Below are 21364 nucleotides of genomic sequence, written 5' to 3'. Positions count from 1 at the left end.
AAAGAATGATGGAGATATGGCATAAAGACACAAGTCCCAGTTTGACTGGGCTCCCACTGGTTAAGGATAAGACAATTTCAGTATCAAAACATAATAATGGTAAGGGCAAAATTCTACTCATCAAATAACATAGGAGACCATGACACCATGCAGATATAAATGAACACATGGATAACTTGAAATTTTGAAGAAGAACAGAAGATATACAAAGGTTCAACCTACTTTCCAACAAAGTATTTATTAACTGTAAAGGAGAAAAGAGTTGCTTTACAATGAAGAAGTTTGACAGACACCACTTTAGTCAAGTAATTAAAATGAACATTTACAGTCATGCAACAAATAAAAATTGTGAACTGCCCTGTGAAATACAATTAAAAGAGCACAATATCATTTCTATGTTCTTTCTGACAAAGGTGAATTACCTTATTTTGATCAGGAAGAAACATCAGACTGACCCAAACAAAGGACATTCTATGAAATAACTACTTGTAATCCTCATAAAAGCCAAGGCCACAAAGTCTAGATGGAGGAACTGTCCAGACTGAAGGACACTACAGAGACATGGCTATTAAACGCAGATGGAGATCCTGAGCAGGATCTTTGGCTACAAAATACATAATGAAGACAAAGGGAAAATCTCAAATACAATCTGGGAATGAGATGGTAGCAATGTATCAATGTTAAAATTCCAATATTGATGACTACATCATAGTCTTGGAGGACAGTGTTCTTTTTTGCAGGAACTACGTACTTTTCAGAGATGATAAGACATTAGATTCAAAAACTTGCTCAGGAAAAGAGCAGTCCTTTTACTGTACTTCTATTTTGTGAATTTGGATTCTTTCAAATTTTAGAAAGAAGATGAAAAAAGTGGCTGTCCCACTCATTGCACAAGGTCATTCAAGAACAAGGTCAAATTTGCAAGCGCCAGCAAAAATCATCATTTCTCTGCCCCAGCAAAATACTGTGAGGTATTTTCAGGTGCTGTGTATTAAAGTTTATTCTTTAATTCTTACTACTGCTAAGATCTACTTAATAAATGGCTCTTCTTAAAACCAGTTTTTATTTCACAGAAATTTCATCCTTTAACAATTCATTTTGAAATGTTCGATGTTGGGAGGAGGATGTTTTGAGGCACACCTTGGGACAGCCAAACAAAGCCATGAAGGCTGTCCTCCCCACCCTCACCCCTGACCACCAGTTCAGGGAACACCTCTGCAAACCAGCCAGGTGGCCAAGCCAGCTAAAAACAGAGAACACTATACTTGATTTAAATTATAAGTTCAGTACTATACTGTACACATCCAGCATTACACATGCTTAACACAATATAAGTATGCATAATGACATATCAAGTCTCACTTTAAAAGTAAACCAGAAGCAGGGAACAATAAATTTAAAACTACTAAATGTCCTCATTTTCCATAAAGTTAAAATGTTTGTTATATACACACTGGCTGCTTCAGAAGCCTTAGGCATGTGGGCAGAAAGTGGAGAAAATATTCCAGCTAAGAATAATCCCATGTTACAGGTATTTAAGAATCTTTTTAGCCAAATCAAAGAAGATTATCTTAAAAGCCCAGGGCCTGTTTCCAGGCTGAATGGTTGTAGAAGGAGCTGTCCCCTAACCCATGTGTTCTTCTTTACAGGTTCTGGAGGTACCAAGCTGGAGGAGATCTATTCTGATTCCCAGGGTGACTTCAGTCTCTGGGGTAAAGCAGCTGGCCATCTCTGGTTCAGTGGAGTCTCAACCCTGGAACTCCGCCCAGGTCCAGAGGGCTGCTCTAGACTCATGGGAACCATTCTAACCTGTCAAGCCCAGAGGCAGCATGGCTGAAATTTGACAGCAGCCTCCTGGAACTGCAGCTTTCAGGCTAAGTGGATAATTCAGTCCTCCCCAGGAGAATACTTGCCAATTAAACACGGTTTGTTTGTTGTTTGCAATTTTTATATGATCCACAAAAATGGCCAAGCTTGTGATTAATAGCACCATGAAAACACAGATAATGGTAGAAAACAGGATAATAAAATGAAGTTGCTTTTGATTCTGGGCCTGTTTCCTACCACTAATATCAACAAAGTAAACCATTTTAAATGAATTTGGGGAACTAAGATGTTTTTCTAGAGCAAAAATCTTCTTGTAGGAGAATATAAGCAAAGGATATAATTTATCAATATTCTCCCTACAAGATAAATATATATTATTGTATATATGTGTGTATACATACAATTTTATTAAGCAGAAGAGGAAAAAAAGGTCAACATAGCTCCTATTCAGAATGGTGCAAGCTGTCAAGTTTGCACGTAGACATATTTTTAAAAGGAAAACTGAGGGGAAAAGAAGACATCTTAACTCTTGATAGAGTGATCGACTCAGGTCCAGAAATTAAAGGAGAGTACTGTGTAGGTACTAATATATTGGTGACATCCCGGAAATAAAACAGCTACAGTTGTGAACAATCTCCCTCTACCGTCTGGTTTCAAAAGGAATGCTCATGCCTACAGAAAGAAAAGGTAGTCTGTTCACAAAAATGAGGACAGATGCTGGCCCTTGGCTGCCCATTAGCTTTGCAGATTAATACCATTGGCATCTTTAATTTTTTTTTTTTTTTTTTTTTTGTAGATGTGTTTGTTTTACTGGCTGGTGCATTTTAGGAGCAGAAGCAGAGAGACAGGGACTCTATCACAGTGAGGTCTGTTTGTTGAGCCCACATGAGCAGGGCCTTCTATAAGGCTAGTTGCAAGAGGGTGTTTGTTTTGAGAGAACCCAACAAGAGTGAGGCAGTCTGTTAAAATTGCTATCCACTGATAGAGTCACTGGTCCAGATTGAACAAAACATCAGCAGGAGATGTAAGTCACAAAACCCGTCAGATTCTCTGTGGTCTAGGAATTGAAGGCATCTCGTACTTCCAAGTTGCAGGGAACTGGTCAACGTGGTTCATGCCTGGGTACCAGAGAGTGGCAGAAATTATGGGGTCACATCTGTAACAAAAATTAAGCATAAATTCTTTAAAAGTATATGCCATTTCCCTTCAACAGGTTTCCCCCTTTCCCTCTCATACCCTAATCCACACACATAGACACACACCATCTGAATTCTTCCCTATATTTCAAGACCCAGCACCAGTTCCTCATTTTTAAGTTTTACTTTTCCCACTCTCAAGGCCTATAAGACATTCTCTTAACTTTTCATTCTAGCTGCTGCTGGCAGGGAGGGGGCCACCTTCCTGAATGTCCCTGCTCCAATGCAATAGCCCCACTGTGCATCTTCCTGCTTCTCTGCTTTTTCTGAAGAATTGAGAACAGGCTCATCCCAAGCACTGGGCACATCTCAGGGATGAGGGAGAGCAAATGGCCCTAGCAGGCAGCTCCAATCCAGTGGTGATTGAATGAGTAGATGAATGAATGCCCCACATGCCGTCTTCAAAAGAACAATTCTGGGGGGCCCTCTGTACATTTTGCAGACAGTGGTGAAGTCAGGCCTCTGTGATCTATCGCTGAGACCTTGGAAATGCATCTCCAACCACCCGTTGCCTTTTTTCCTTGCTGTCTCATTCCCTTATCTGCCACACCACCGCTTTTCCTGGGATCACCTCCCAAGTAAACTACTGGCAACCCAAGTCCCCATCTCAGAGTCTGCTGTCAGGGACCCAAAGGAAGACAGAACACATTATTATGAATACAATGATTGGGATATTTTTTTTTCAATTGCAAAATAATAAAACAAAACTCTTTGCAACTATCAAAGCTATGGTATTAACTGCCTAGGGAACCAAACAAGTTATTGAACACTGTGGGCATCAATTTCTGTTATCTAAAAAAAGGAGGAGATGGACTGACTGTGCATTTTTAGCTCTCTTTACTGCTAAAGTTCCATGACAACAGAAATTATGTCTCTGCCCTCAATACAGCCCTTCACCACTAAGTGTAGCAAAAATGCAGTGACTTCTTTTTCCTTACATACTTCACATCATTCCAGCCTCAAAGATGTAAGACATACAAATTTTCCACAATGGAAGCTCCAGACTTTCTGGATGTTACTCAAACTAGGCAGCACCCAGTTCTAAATCTCAAAAGAATTGGGGCTGGGGTTGTGGCTCAGTGGTGGAGTGCTCACCTAGCATGCATGGGGCACTGGGTTTGATCCTCAGCACCACATAAATATAAAATAAAGATATTGTGTCCACCTAAAAAAAAACCTAAAAAATAAATATTTAAAAAATAATAGGTCACTTCCACCTAACATTTCCGAGGCCAACCAAGGTTCCTAGACTTGCCTTCTCTTTGCATAGAAACAACAATATCTTCATTACTTTCTCCTAATCCCATCCCCTATAGCATCAGTCCAGATCTCTCTTCCTAATCTCAGTGCAAGATTTTCAAACATCAGTGTAGTCCCCACAGCACCATATTCAGGTACTGTCACTTAACTCACACTCAAATATTCATCACATGATTTAATAAATTTTTCAACAAGGAAGATTTAGAGTCCTTCCAGTTTTTTTGAAATAACAATTGGGAAATTGCTTCGATGAAGTTGTGGCTTGTGGACTTTTTATCTGGTTACTTACTTTTAATAGAAATATAGCTTGTGTTTAATATATTGAAAATAATATTCTGCAGAGGGCATCAATTCCATTGAGGTGAAAACCCACATTTTTACAGAAAATATTAGGCCTTAGGGATATCTACCTTTCCTTTAAAAAAATTAAAATTCCAGGCTTAATATAAACAACCCTCTTCTCTCCCCAAATCTCCAGGTGGAGCTGTACCTGCAAGTCTCGGTTTCTTCGCTGCGTTCACGGCTGCCATGAACATATAGTCACTATTCGGGTCATGCACACTGGATCCATACTTCTGAAAGAAAAAGTCAGAAACATGGTTCATCATCTGCTCTTTGTCATCTTCATGCCTATTTTCTATTCTTTGTTGAAGAGGTATGTGACAAAATTCCTGGCTGTAGGTTAAACATAATAATACAAAAAGGCTTTAATACAAAGAGTTTTCTGCCCAATTTTCTTCCTCATTTTTGCTTTTATTATTCCTTCCCCAGTAAACTTGGATTGTGGCACTTTCTCTTCTTCTTTCTTCTTTCCTCCATTTCAGATTCTGTTCTGACACAGATACGCACACCATCTGACCAACAACCACACCCTGTATGCCCTGGAGCTCTAACACACATGCACAATATGCAGAATAGCATAGGTTCTTTGATTCAGAGCCTACAATGTAAAAGACTAAAAAGGATGTCCTACAGACATTCTTCATGGGTTTGGGTTTGTTGTTGTTGTTGTTAGTTAGTTAGTTTGTTTGTTTATTTTGCCATCTTTAATTTCTCCAAATAGCTTTTCAGCATTTTTCATTAAAAGCAAGGAGTCTGGATCCCTTCAAGATGGCCGCAAATAGAGGGCATCACACCCCATGTACCGCGTCACTGCGCAGGTGAATAACGAGTTAGAACGACAAAAAACTATCTTGTTAGGACTTTACAGCAAAATGGGGGTGCACCGAAACCTAGAAGAAGGATTTCCAGCACCGAGGTCCGGTAATTGAATCTCAAACACAGCCAACTGTGCGACCGGAGATCCAGGCTGACTGATCCGTGCGGCCCGCCCCGCAGCTACAGATGGCGGGGCGCCGCCGAGAAGCGACCAGCAAGCAGAGAGAATCGTTGCTACAGATTCTGTGGAATCCTGCCGGCTGTGCCCTCACTGAGCCCCGGGCTGAGTTCGGGATTTCAGGCGGGGAAGGAAACGGTCCAGTTCTATCCCCCACAACAGAAACTCCACCAAGGAAGCCAGCAGCCACCATCTTGGAGAGCTGACGTAACCACCGCCAGTCTCCGACAGATTGCAACAATAAAACAGGTGTGTGTTACTCAACCCATCTCCCATACAGCAGGGAATTCCCATAAAATCTCTCCTAGGCTTTCCCGGGGAAGGATTATCAGAAGGAGCCTGCATAAAGACGCGGGGAAAGCTAGAGACACCTGACCTCCAACTCCCCCTCCCATCAGCGGCGAAAACGAAACCTGTCTTGCCAGCGCTGGGGGAGGGGCAAGCGGGAAAAATCAAAACAATACAGTGCCGGGGTTCCCAATAGCCACCCTCCACACCCAGCAAACGGCAGGCCCAGAGTACAGTTTGAACTGCCGAGAGGCATCACTCAGGGGAAGACTGGTCTAGCAGGAGAAGCCAGGACTATCAGGAGAAACCAGGGGACTAGAGGCCAGGCCCTCTCGACTGGGCGGCTAGAGATCGCCTGCCCGCCGGCGACAGCCAGCCCACTGCCCGTGCGACTGGGAGGCTGGAGACCACCCGCCCGCCGGCAAACGGGAGCTGAAACCAACCAGAGACAGTCCAGTCCAATCCCCCCCATTTGGACACCCCTGCAAGGAGCCTGGGGCCCGCCATAGGGGAGAGGTGACGTCACTGGAGCTCAGCAGTCGGAATTCCTTCCCAGCGGAATCCACTTTAGCAGGCATAGTCTACCAACACAAAGGAGAGACAACAGAGATATACAAAACCAAACAAATCTATAGGAGAGAGCAGAAATACATCAATCAAATAGAGCTGGAAAGTAACGTGAACAACATGAAAAAACAAGGGAAAAAAGGAGTACAAACAATGCAGGACAACTTAATTCTACAGGAGGACCTAGAAGCATCAGAAACAGGGATAGGGAAAGAACTCAAGGCATACCTAACTCAGATGGAAAGGAATATTAGAGAAGACATGAGACAGCAAGTCCAAGCAATGAAAGTATATTTTGAAAACGAATTAAAAAAACAAATTCAAATGGCAAAGAACGAGCTTTACCAGGAGATAGAGATCTTTTAAAAAAATCAAACAGTAATCCTAGAAATGCAGGAAACTATAAACCAAATTAAAAACTCAAACGAGAATATTACAAATAGACTAGATCAAGTAGAAGTCAGAACATCAGATAATGAAGACAAAGTTTATCAACTTGAAAAGAATATAATCAACACAGAAAAGATGCTTAAATCTCATGAGCAATCCATTCAAGAGATATGGGATTTCATAAAAAAAACAAATTTGAGAGTCATCGGGATAGAAGAAGGCAAAGGAATGGACAACCTATTGAATGAAATAATCCTAGAAAACTTCCCAGATATGACAGATGGAATGCATTGCCAAATCCTGGAAGCCTACAGGACCCCAAACATTCAAAACCATAATAGACCAACTCCAAGACACATAATTATGAAGATATCCAACATACAGAACAAGGAGAGAATATTAAAAGCTACGAGAGAAAAGAGGCAGATTACATTCAGGGGTAAACCAATTAGGTTAACGACTGATTTTTCATCACAGACTTTGAAAGCGAGAAGATCCTGGAACAACGTGTTTCAAACACTGAAAAATAATGGATTCCAACCAAGAATACTGTATCCAGCAAAATTAAGCTTCAGATTTGACAATAAAATTAAAATATTTCACAATAAACAAAAGCTAAAAGAATTCGCAGCCAGAAAACCAGCACTGCAAAGCATTTTGAGCAAAATACTACAAGAAGAAGAATTGAAAAATAGTGCCCAAAACTAGCAGCGGGAGGTATCTCAGTAAAAGGGGAGGAAAATAACCAAAAAGTAAAAACTAGCCAAACTAAAATAAATAAATAAATAAACATGACTGGAAGTACAAACCATATTTCAATTGTAACCTTAAATGTTAATGGCCTAAATTCACTAATCAAGAGACATAGGCTAGTAACCTGGATCAAAAAAACAAATCCAACAATATGCTGCCTTCAGGAGACTCATATGATAGGAAGAGACATACGCAGGCTGAAGGAGGTAAAAGGTTGGGAAAAATTATACCACTCACATGGCCCTTGGAAGCAAGCAGGAGTGGCCATACTCATATCGAATAAAATCAACTTCAAACCTAAGTTAATCAAAAGGGATAAAGAAGGACACTATATACTGTTGAAAGGAACCATCCACCAACAAGACATAACAATTATCAATTTGTATGCACCAAACAATGGTGCTGCAACGTTCATAAAACAAACTCTCCTCAAATTCAAGAGTCAAACAGATTACAGCACAATAATTATGGGTGACTTCAACACACCGCTCTCGCCATTAGACAGATCCTCTAGACAAAAGCTGAATAAAGAAACTATAGAACTCAATAGCACAATCAATAACCTAGACTTAACCGACATATATAGAATATATCAACCATCATCAAGTGGATACACATTCTTCTCAGCAGCACATGGATCCTACTCAAAGATAGACCATATATTATGCCATAGGACAACTCTTAGTAAATATAAAGGTGTGTAGATAATACCATGCACCATATCTGATCATAATGGAATGAAACTGGAAATCAATGATAAAAGAAGGAAGGAAAAATCCTACATCACATGGAAAATGAACAATATGTTACTGAATGATCAATGGGTTACAGAAGACATAAAGGAGGAGATAAAAAAATTCTTATAAACAAATGACAATACAGACACAACATACCGGAATCTGTGGGACACAATGAAAGCAGTTTTAAGAGGGAAATTCATTTCCTGGAGTTCTTTCCTCAAAAAAAGAAAAAACCAACAAATAAATGAACTCACACTACACCTCAAAAACCTAGAAAAGGAAGAGCAAAACAACAGCAAATGTAGTAGAAGACAAGAAATAATTAAAATCAGAGCAGAAATCAACGAAATTGAAACAAAAAAAAAAAACATTGAAAAAATTGATAAAAATAAAAGTTGGTTCTTTGAAAAAATAAATAAGATCGACAGGCCCTTAGCCATGCTAACGAAGAGAAGAAGAGAGAGAACTCAAATTACTAACTTACGGGGTGAAAAAGGCAATATCACAACAGACACTTACAGAAATACAGAAGATAATTAGAAAGTATTTTGAAACCCTATATTCCAATAAAATAGAAGATAGTTAAGATATCGATAAATTTCTTAAGTCATACTATCTGCCCAGATTGAGTCAGGAAGACACACACAATTAAAACAGACCATTAACAAAGGAAGAAATAGAAGAAGCCATCAAAAGACTACCAACCAAGAAAAGCCCTGGACCGGATGGGTATACAGCGGAGTTTTACAAAACCTTCAAAGAAGAATTAAAACCAATACTTTTCAAGCTATTTCAAGAAATAGAAAAAGAAGGAGCTCTTCCAAATTCATTCTATGAGGCCAACATCACTCTGATCCTGAAACCAGACAAAGACTCTTCAAAGAAAGAAAACTACAGACCAATATCTCTAATGAACTTGGATGCAAAAATTCTCAGTAAAATCCTGGCAAATCGAATACAAAAGCATATCAAAAAAATTGTGCACCATGATCAAGTAGGATTCATCCCTGGGATGCAAGGCTGGTTCAATATACGGAAATCAATAAATGCTATTCACCACATCAATAGACTTAAAGATAAGAACCATATGATCATCTCGATAGATGCAGAAAAAGCATTTGACAAAGTACAGCATCCCTTTATATTCAAAACACTAGAAAAACTAGGGATAACAGGAACTTACCTCAACATTGTAAAAGCTATATATGCTAAACCTCAGGCTAGCATCATCCTAAATGGAGAAAAACTGAAGGCATTCCCTCTAAAATCTGGAACAAGACAGGGATGCCCTCTATCACCACTTCTATTCAATTTAGTTCTTGAAATACTAGCCAGAGCAATTAGACAGACAAAAGAAATTAAAGGCATAAAAATAGGAAAAGAAGAACTTAAATTATCGCTATTTGCGGATGACATGATAATATATTTAACAGACCCAAAAGGGTCTACAAAGAAACTGCTAGAGTTAATAAATGAATTCAGCAAAGTGGCAGGATATAAAATCAACACGCATAAATCAAAGGCATTCCTGTATACCAGCAACAAAACTTCTGAAATGGAAATGAGGAAAACCACTCCATTCACAATATCCTCAAAGAAAATAAGATACTTGGGAATCAACCTAACAAAAGAGGTGAAAGATTTATACAATGAAAACTACAGAACCCTAAAGAGAGAGATAGAACAAGATCTTAGAAGATGGAAAAATGTACCCTGTTCATGGATAGGCAGAACTAACATCATCAAAATGGCGATATTACCCAAAGTTCTCTACAGGTTTAATGCGATGCCAATCAAAATCCCAATGGCATTTCTTGTAGAAATAGATAAACCAATCATGAAATTCATATGGAAAAACAAAAAACCCAGAATAGCAAAAGCAATTCTAAGCAGGAAGTGTGAATCTGGAGGTATAGCTATACCAGATTTCAAACTGTACTAAAGAGCAATAGTAACAAAAACAGCATGGTACTGGTACCAAAACAGGCAGGTGGACCAATGGTACAGAATAGAGGACACAGAGACCAATCCACAAAATTACAACTTTCTTATATTTGATAAAGTGGCTAAAAACATGCAATGGAGGAAGGATAGCATCTTCAACAAATGGTGCTAGGAAAATTGGAAATCCATATGCAACAAAATGAAACTGAATCCCTTTCTCTCTCCATGCACAAAAGTTAACTCAAAATGGATCAAGGAGCTAGATATCAAATCAGAGACACTGCGTCTGATAGAAGAAAAAGTTGGCTACCATCTACATACTGTGAGGTCGGGCTCCAAATTCCTTAATAGGACGCCCATAGCCCAAGAGTTAATAACAATAATAAACAAATGGGACCTACTTAAACTAAAAAGTTTTTTCTCAGCAAGAGAAACAATAAGAGAGGTAAATAGAGAGCCTACATCCTGGGAACAAATTTTTACCCCTCACACTTCAGATAGAGCCCTAATATCCAGAATATACAAAGAACTCAAAAAATTAAACAATAAGATAACAAATAACCCAATCAACAAATGGGCCAAGGACCTGAACAGACACTTCACAGAGGAGGACATACAAACAATCAACAAGTACATGAAAAAATGCTCACCATCTCTAGAAGTCAGAGAAATGCAAATCAAAACTACCCTAAGATACCATCTCACTCCAGTAAGATTGGAAGCCATTATGAAGTCAAACAACAATAAGTGTTAGCAAGGATGTGGGGAAAAGGGTACACTTGTACATTGCTGGTGGGACTGCAAATTGGTGCAGCCAATTTGGAAAGCAGTATGGAGATTCCTGGGAAATCTGGGAAAGGATCCACCATTTTACCCAGCTATCGCCCTTCTCAGACTATTCCCTGAGGATCTTAAAAGAGAGTACTATAGGGATACTGCCACATCAATGATCATAGCGGCACAATTCACAATAGCTAGACTGTGGAACCAACCTAGATGCCCTTCAATAGATGAATGGATTAAAAAAATGTGGAATTTATACACAATGGAGTATTACGCAGCACTAAAAAAATGACAAAATCATGGAATTTGCAGGGAAATGGATGGCATTAGAGCAGATTATGCTGAGCGAATCTAGCCAATCCTTAAAAAACAAATGCCAAATGTCTTCTTTGATATAAAGAGAGCAACTAAGAACAGAACAGGGAGGAAGAGCATGAGGAAAAGATTAACATTAAACAGAGTCGAGTGGGGGTAGAGAAAGGGAGAGAGAAGGGAAATCATATGGAAATGGTAGGAGACCCTCAATGTTACACAAAATTACACATAAGAGGTTGTGAGGGGAAAGTGGGGGGAAACAAGGGAGAGAATTGAACAACAGCAGATGAGGTAGAGAGGGAAGATGGGAGGGGAGGGGAGGGGAGGGTGGATAGTAGGGGATAGGAAAGGTAGCAGAATACAACAATCACTAATATGCCATTATGTAAAAATGTGAGTGTGTAACCGATGTGATTCTGCAATTTGTATTTGGGGTAAAAATGGGAGTTCATAACCCACTTGAGTCAAATGTATGAAAGATGATATGTCATGAGCTTTGTAATGTTTTGAACAACCAATAAAAAAAAAGAAAAGAAAAAAAAAAGAAGATGAAAAAAAAAAAAGCAAGGAGTCTAGTAACTTGCCAGGGAAAGAAGCTAGAATTTCCTTTTCAGTGACTACTAGTACATTATATAATATTTTCTCATTGGTATTCTTCACTTACCAGTTATGTGAGACTTTCAACTAATTGTTTCATCTTTTCCCTGACTCTTAGGAAGCTCAGATACAAATTTGCAACCCACCTTTAGTAATTTTAAAAATCAGAGACATCTATTTTTAAGTTTTAACCTCCTTCCTAATCTATTTTCTTCCATAGACCCCAATTTTCTATCTTTTTAATAATAATAATAATCATAACATATCTCTATAAGCTACTGAGTCCTTTTGGAATAAAGTGAGCTACAAAATAAACAAATAAATAACCTCTGTTCCAAGTTCTTATTAGTTTAATTAGTAGGTATATCTCAGGGAAAAGGACCTGTCAAACCTTTTGATCAAATAACTCTGGCAAAGAGCAATGTGTATTTTCTAGCAAAGAGCAATATATATTTTGTAAATAACCACTCAGGAAAGCATATGCAAGAAGAGATAGAAATTGCTCACCTTTTTTGTAAACCGAAAAATTAAATAACATCCCAAAGTGTACACTATCACAAAAGCTGCACATCCAATGGGTAACCAGAACTTTAGCTGGCAACAAAGCTGTGATTCTGGGTTGGAAAAGAGACACACTGATTAAAAAACAAATAAACACAACCTCCAAGAATCAAATCTCTTTTGGTGCTGAATCTTTAGTTCTTTCATAGAATTTAAAGGAGCTATTAGTCCAATAAAGCTTTGCTTCATTACCATCAAGAAACTCAGTAAATGATAGCCAATATCACCTCAGTATTATAGCAAGGATCCAGAAACTAATACTTTAAAAACTACAAATATATGTTTATAAATGTAGTCAATACTGTATTTTATAAAAGAGTAAGTAGGAAAAGTAATGCTATAGAACTATGATTTTTCAATCATCGCACTTCATTCCACAAACCCAGCAGCACACACCCACTTTATACCTTCGATTAATAGGTAATCACAATTAATCCATGAATTGAGGTATTGCCTTAATTTTTTTTCTGTTTTTCATTGGCATATGTATTTTAAAGACAACATAACCTAATTCTAAGTCAACAGTGTTAACAGTCTATGTGATTAAACTACATATTACCAATAAATGCCAATTATGATTAATAAGTCATCTCTTATATATTTCATCAAAAATGATCTGCCCTCAACTATACCTAAATGAACTCCAACAGAAAAGGTACTTGCTTAATTGTTTTCATTAATGAGAAAAGTTGTCAGAATGTATATGTCCTCTTAAGCCCCAAACATAAAAGCAATGTCTTACCATAAATATGCAAATATTCTCTGCTAAGAATCTTTTCTTCAAAAGGAGGAGGATCAAAAATTGATAGGTTGCAGACGTAGTAGCTGCCATGAGAATTGTCCAAGTTATTCAGAAAAAAGGAGACACTGTTGTTGGATAACTGAGATTGGCAGAATTTCATGTTATTAATGGACACCACGTTTCCACTTGTCTTTATCTTAGTGAGTTCACAGAGTACTTGCCTCCCCTTCAGTAACTCCATTTTAAACTGCTGGACTTTCTCAGGGTACTTGCATAAAATTTGTACACCTCCATTGTGAAATGTAAACATATCAAAATTGGCGGAATCATCAATTTCTCCTGGATAAAAAGAAAGAAAACAAAGCAAAAGTGATATTTTGTGAATATATTGCCCTAATAATTATATTTAATCATAAAACTAATCTCTTGTCTTCATAAAGTCACCTCTATTGCACCAAAATGAAAGATTTTCATGTACAGGCAAACACAGAAAAGAATATAACAAAAGGTAAAACTGTGACCCAGAAAAAAAAACTAATTAGAACTGTGCTTCTCTGATATGAATAAGTGATACGTAAAACATTAAGTATTAAATAACACGTGTAAATAGACTAAATCAAACAAACATGGGCCCTCACAACAGAGACTCATGGTAAACTAATCAATATGCAGTGATACACCATAATTTATGCTAGGAATGGAGAACTATTCAGATGTCTGGTTGGGATGGGATAGGTTATAATATTGACTGGAGGATCAGAAATGCCCATTCAAAGAAATGACTTTTTCAAAATAGAAATTGAAAAGTGGAGAGCTGTTGAACAAAGAGAGATTAAGAGAAAGATGCTGTTTAAGAGAAAAACACTTTTAAAAGTACAAAATATCCAAAGCTAAAATTGAACAATTATGTATATAAATAGATATTTACATTATACCCTCCAACTGCAGAATAAAAGAACAGATCGATTATGTTCAAATGCACCCAGAAATGAATCAAAGCCTGATAGTAAAGGTAAGGTTTCAGATTTTTGCTTACTTTCTCACTTTTTAAATAAACTTTAAGCTCAAAAGAACCAAAGTTCTTTTTGTGAGCTACATGGGTATCACAGGAGGAGAAAACTGAAATGGCTTTAGACTGGTTGCAGATTCTGAGCTACTAGTTCTTAAGTTCTTTTTTTACTTTTTCTGATTCTTGTATTTTTATTTTTTTAAAAAAAATTTAAATTTGTTTTAATTAGTTATACACAACAGGAAAATGCATTTATAGACTTTGATATCTCATACATAGATGGGATATAATTTCTCACTTTTCTGAGTGTACATGTTGTAGAATCACAGAGGTCATGCAGTCACATATATACACACAGTAATAATGTCTGTTTCATTCTACTATCTTTCCTATCCCCAAATCCCCTCCCCTCCCCTCCCGTCACTTTCCTCTACCTAATCTAAGTAAGGCTATTCTTCCCTAGTGCCTCCTGCCTTATTGTGAATTAGCAACAGTATATTAGAGAAAACATTCAGCCTTTGGTTTTGTGGGATTGGCTTATTTCGCTTAGCATGATATTCTCCAACTTCAACTATTTACTAACAAATTCCATAATTTTACTCTTTAAAGCTGAGTAATATTCAATTGTATTTTTAAAAATATGATAAAGTTTCATTATGATATTGGAAAAAATTATTAGCATGATAATTTTTACTGACATTTTGAAATCTTTTTTCTTAAGATTAAATAAGTATAAAATTTTTAAGAAAAAATTCCCAATTCTCCAGTGAAATAGAAATACTGTTTGTATGTTTTTGCTCTTTATCTTCCAGATACATGCTTATTTTACACAGCAAATATTATTTTGTGTTCTGCTATTGTCATTTAATGGCATATCATGAACATTTGATTTTTTAATGTAATTGTTTTGATTTTCTTTTTAAATGTTTACATGATGTTCCATCATGTTAATCTATCATAACCTAATGAAACTAATTCACTAAGGTGGGATAACAGGGGATTTTCAGCATTTAGCTTTTATGTAAATATTATGGTGTTTGGTCAAAACATTTAATATATTATGATAACAGTGCATCTTTTCATATAGCTTTCTTAATTAAGTGTTCCAATTTGCATTAAGACCAGTATCATACAGGAGGATCCATTTGCTACACCTCTTCTTGCACTGATTGCCTCAATTTCATTTAAAGTTCACCACAATTATTTATTTTCCTTAATATCTCTAGGCTTAAACTTATGCCCCTTGTATTTCTAGGGAATAGATTTTCAGATTGGGGATTTGATTATGAAAAAAGCACAAATGTCTCAGTTTTCAGTTATGGCAGAACAGATTATTCAACAAGAAAATAACCAAAAATCCTGAACAAAATGTCTAAATATAATATTAAAAGGATAAATAGTTGACCAAAAGAGGAGAAAATATCAAGATAAATTTGAAAAGAGATCCAGAACCCAGACAAAGGAATAGAACTTAGAAGTTGCTTTCACTCTGAAAACATTTGTTGTTCTCCCAAGTTCAAACTTTTTTTTATATGTGTTTTATCTTGTAGGATCTGCAAAGTGAGGAATCTAGCAGACTTTATCCTCAATAATCTTGGTTCCCCAAAGAGTTACATACTTGAAGTAAAGGAAATCAGAAGTAAACAAACTCTCATGAGGAGTTTATTCCACCTTCAAGTCACTTCAATATTCCAAAAAACCTAAGTCCTTGAATTTGATTTGAGGAGATACTTAACTTTTATTACCACAGGTTTTAAAAGCAAAATCGCAATCTATTCTAAGAATAAGATTTAAACACTACAAATAACATTTAAATATAATGACAAGAAAACTATTTATATATATATATATATATATATATATATATATATATTTTTTTTTTTTTTAGTTTTTCGGTGGACACAACATCTTTGTTTGTATGTGGCGCTGAGGATCGAACCCGGGCCCGCATGCATGCCACTCGAGCGTGCTACCGCTTGAGCCACATCCCCAGAAAACTATTTTTAAAAAGCAAAACACACAAGGAATAAGGCAACAATAGGAACAACAGACTGAAATAAGACAGTTGAGCTTGTTATGTTAAAGGAAATAAATGACAAACTCATAATAATATCAGCAGAACACAAGAAAAATTTTTAAGTTAACTAATTTGAAAGAACCAATTAGAACTGTTAAAAACATGGCACAAACTGAGATTAAAAACTCAATGAACAGTTTAAAAGCATATTAGACAAGGATATAGAGAGAATTGAAGAACTAAAAGATAGCTCAGAATGCACTCACAATCCACAGATACAAGAATCCCAATGAATCACAAGCAAACTATATTTCACCTACATATATCTTAGTGAGAATCCTAAAAGAAGCTAGAGAAAAAAAATGACTTATTACTTTCAAAGAAGCAACTGTTACACTGTCAAGTGAAATCTCAGCATCAGCAACAAAAGCCATGATGCAGTGGAATTACATATTATATTTTCAATGTGCTGAAAGAAACTACCTGTCAACCTAGAACATTCTCTCTAGGAGGACAGTAAAGGTATTTGCCACTTGAAACTTTGATGGTGAAGCATGAATGTTGAGACTTCTTGCATGATCACTAAAAGAACAAAACTAGAATTTATACCCTAAATAAGTATCACAAAACTCAGCCTAATAGTTTTGTCTAAAGTTGGGAGGGGTGGATTAGAATGATGAAGGAAACACATAGAGGTGAAAAGCCTTCTGTGTGTGGACAATGTTTTATTTCTTGGCCTGTGGTTATTATAAGGAGTGGGATAATATGCCTTACCATTATTTATTAAATTGTGCATTTATGTTTTGGTCACATTTCTATATAGACATTTTGTTTTACAATAAATGTCAAGTATATGGAGAGGAAATAATCCTTGTTTCATTTTTTTAAACAGAAGGAACAAATTAATCAAAAAGGAAAGAACTGACAGCAGAAGATAGCAGCAGTCTACATTAGATAAAAATGAAGGGTATTTTGCTTGAGGATTTATTTGTCCTAGAGTGAATTTTGTTGTACAATTGTTATTTTGATGCTTTTTTCTCTACCATCTACTGCAGAAGATAAGATCAGCAGACTGGTTCTCTTGAAATTGTTCAGAGCAAATTTCCCAGAGACTTTAGGATGGCAGCAAGTAAACCACAAAGAGGTCTTGGGGCAAAGGTGTCTGCTGCCACTGTATACACAAACGAACATAGATGCATTGTGTTCTGTTTTTGAAGATAACTTGGTCAGCAGTTTTTCCCCCTTTTGTGCAGACTCTGTGATCTACCACCCAACATAAGTTGAAATGTAATGGTGGATGTACAATGCACTGTTTCTCAAGGAAACCAAAAACAAATTCTGGTCTAGTGAGGCTCTGTGACTAGGATCCCCCTCTAAACTTCAGTCTCTTCATCTGTGAAATAGGAAATAAAATGGAAATATCTTTCCAAAAGTTACTTTCTCTGGATTATAAGAACATACCCTCCTGAGACTGCAAAAAAACCAAGAGAGCTAAAACATTGCAGTTGGGTGAGTTCTCCTTAGAGGAGGCCACATTCCCATAATCTTGTCTTTAAATGGAATATTCTAAGAAGTCAGGAAAATTAAAATGAATGCAACTACATTTCTTACCACAAAAGTATTTAGAAGGGCCAGGAAGGGTTTCATTTTTCTTGAATGATAGTATCAAGTTGTGTGCCATTGACATCAAGTAGGGATTCCAACTTGCCACTTCTACTGGGCACTCTTAACTATTCCTTTTATCATGTTTTGCTATAAAACCACCTCTGTAGCAGTTAAGACGGCTGACTCAGGTTTCTCCATGCCCAATGCTTAAGCTTTCTATCTGGAAGTCATTTGGTGACTCCAAGTCTGCAATTTGAAGGTTTTCAACCATGGTAATTAATCCATTACTTCAAAATTATGTTGATGCCTATAGAACAGATATGTTCAAATACCAAACCACAAATAATTCTCCTCAGTCTTTGATAGCATTTTGTAAAAATAATATCAAAAGGAGAGCACTCATTACAACAATGATTAACAATTAGTGAATAGACAACTTATGGGAAATCTGAATATGTTCATGTATTATAACTGCAGAAATAGCTAGAATTGTTTCTTCGCCCCTTTTGATGTTCTGATCTTTGAACCTAATATTCAACCTGGAGAATTGGTATAATTTTAATATCCAGTGTCTGCTTTGATTGGTTGGATGTCAAATCTGTCTGATTAATTGCTCTGCTATACCAGTAGTTAAAGCTTTATGAGTGTCATCCTCTTTGAGCTCTTTCTTCTTGCCATTTTTTTCATTTCTCTCATATTTACATTTTCTTCACATACAGTCTCTTAATATAAAATTCTTTTCCAAAATATCCTCTCTTACACTATCTTTGAGATGTTCATCACTTTTCCTAAGGTACCACCTTCACCTCCAATACACCCTGTCCATGTTTCCATCCTGTAGACACCCTCACTTTCACTCTCCTTATTTCCTGTAATATGAGTCAACAGTTCCCAGCATCAAATACAGTCAAACCTGGAGAACTTAGAAATCACACAGAAAGTCTTGTGTACAGATAACTGAAGGCCCAGACAGAATAAATTATTTGTCTGAGGTTGTACAACTTCTTGGGTGCATGAAAGGTTTTTGGTTCTGTTCACAAAATATTGCTAGCAGCAATGAAATAGAAGTGTAATAAAAGCAGGAAGCCATGTAAACCTAGAGAGTGGTTGCTGATAACTGAGTGTTAAAGGACCACTGCTAAAAATCTGTCAGCAGGAAGGCCTAATTTTCTGTTCCTCTGTTTTATGTCCAACAGAATTGATCCATTTCTCCATCTCAGCTACAATTGGTTCAAATCACCATCATCTCTCTGGTACTGCAAGAGCTCACTAATTTTTCTGCTTTCATTCTTGCCCATTTATAATCTATTCACCAAGAGAAACCAGAATGATCTTCGGATATAGAGGATGAGATAGTATCACTGCCTTGCTTACATATTTTCTAGGACCTTCCCATATCACGCTGAATAAAACCTATCCCCTGACCCTGTTTCCCCATGACTTCCAATTTCCATCCTACCTCTCTACTGCCTGTTTCTACCAGTCACTCAGCACATTGTAGTCCCACTGCCCTTCTGTTTTTATTCCACAAACACATGAAGATGATTTTTAGGGCTTTGAGCTGAAATATTTACTCTAATCTTTATATTACTGCTTCTTTCTCTTTATTAAAAAATAAGGGTACTTCTTCAGCAACCACTGGGCACCCAACCCACCTAAGTCACTTTCTATCATATTACCTGAGAGAGAAAATATTTACCATTGTCTGAAATTATATGGTTTATTTGTGTGTTTACTCGTTTATTGTCTGGCTACTTCACTATAATGTAAGGATAAAATCAGGGACCTTGTTGAGCATTCAACCATCCATTCCAAGTATCTACAGTAGTACTTGTTAGACAGTAAGTTCCAATAAATATTTATTAGATGGAAGGATGGATGGATGGATGGATGGATGGATGGGCAATGCATATACAGATCTCTGAGACATTATAAATATAGGGAGATGAAGCATGAAATATAGAATATAAGAACTAAAAGAACTCTTAGAAATGATCAAGTTGAAACTTTTATTTTATATTCTCCAATTATATTTATTAGGTAAAACTGGGGTCACAACTCTGAGCATCTTGCCCAGGATTGAAAAACTCATCGCTAGAATGTTATCCCAAGGTTAGATATACCATTTTCTTTTCTTCTAGAAACAAATACATGAAGATATACAATCATGTGTACAAGTCACCACCCCAACTGGGATGTCGTATTCTAATAAAAATCATCTGTTTGAGCTTTAAAGAAAATACTCACTAGGCTTATAAAAACTTGTTTAGCTGATTGATGGTTCTCTTGGCTCATTGATGCCTGTAGAGGAGAGGGCAAGTTCAAATCTAGTTGATTTTTTAGATCCTCAACATGCACAGTAATTAGGCTTGCCCAACGTATGACCAGGACAGTGAGCACTGGACAAGTGGTTATTCTGATACTCCCAGATGTTTATTTACAGCATGCTAATGATTTTCAAGGTAAACACCACACTACATCTTTTAGCACTTGATGTATAGTCAGAAACACAAACAGGAAGATGTTATCTTCAATCCTGGTAATGAGTCTGAAAACCTGACTACTATATGTAAGATATCTGTTCACTTTCAGTTAACACACCTAACGTATTCTCAGAGAATAAGTACTATATTTTCTTAATCACATTGAGTACCATGTCCAATAGGGTATATTCTTCTCAATAGAGGCTCCACCTGTTGATGGCTACTGTGATTTTTATCATACTGTTTTGGACATCAATAGACTAATGTTTTCAAGAGTAAAATCAGAATTTTTGAGATTTTTAGGTTTTCAAATTTTCCAAAGATAAGAACCTTTATATCTCTTTTTTGGGGGTGCTATCAAGAAAATTTCAGAAGAAAGATCATTTATCTGAGAATTGTACCATGGCTTAAGAATCTATTTGCAAGTTGATTATTTTATTATTTAAAGTATTTCTTTTATCTCACCCATACTGCAAAGACTCTATAAGCAGCTGTATTACCCTTAGTTGATAATCCTTTGGAGAAAACATTTGGAGAACCTACACAATGCAGAGGGTGCAAAACAGATCAGCAATGTGATTTTATTCTCTTTAACTCAGACTGCTAACCACAAACCTCTACAAAGGTCTCAGAGTGATAGAAAGATAAGATCTCCTGAGTTTGCAATTATTGATAGTGCTTATTAAACACATTTTCTGTAATCAAACAATGATAAGCCTCAGTTTGGTACAGCACAAGAATGTTAGGCAAGATGCAAACTTCTTAAAATTGCCATGCTTATATTACATTTGTGTCACATTTGATACTTTCAAAGAAATTCAGGCATTGCAAAAATGTGATTCCCACACTTTGTTTCCACCTTTCATAAGCACAAAATCACTTCATATGAGTTTACTGACTAACACTTTTAGAATCTTGGTTCGTAGATTTTTATATATGCATCATTTCTAT

General features: G+C 36.7%; 1 protein-coding gene across 2 annotated transcripts in view; it reads right to left on the bottom strand.

Annotated features, from left to right (window-relative positions):
• Window positions 1-219: 219 nt before the first annotated feature.
• Icos (inducible T cell costimulator) overlaps window positions 220-21364 on the bottom strand; it is a 29007-nt gene continuing 7862 nt past the window's right edge. The window contains exons 2-5 of one of the 2 annotated variants that reach the window (XM_046463136.1): window positions 13300-13638; window positions 12504-12610; window positions 4774-4858; window positions 220-2983 (exon numbers count right to left, since the gene is read on the bottom strand). In XM_046463136.1, coding sequence (XP_046319092.1) covers window positions 2970-2983; window positions 4774-4858; window positions 12504-12610; window positions 13300-13638 — 545 coding nt within the window. In that variant the 3' untranslated portion in view covers window positions 220-2969. The remainder of the gene's footprint in view (window positions 2984-4773; window positions 4859-12503; window positions 12611-13299; window positions 13639-21364) is intronic. The other variant, XM_046463135.1, reaches the window with a different exon arrangement.

This window comes from Marmota monax, unplaced genomic scaffold, assembly GCF_021218885.2.
Source record: "Marmota monax isolate L192 unplaced genomic scaffold, Marmota_monax_Labrador192_F-V1.1 WCK01_AAM20220418_F8-fsc00095, whole genome shotgun sequence".
In the NCBI taxonomy this organism is placed as follows: domain Eukaryota; kingdom Metazoa; phylum Chordata; class Mammalia; order Rodentia; family Sciuridae; genus Marmota; species Marmota monax.
Note: the sequence above shows the minus strand (reverse complement) of the source record. Positions and strands in the feature narration are given on the sequence as shown.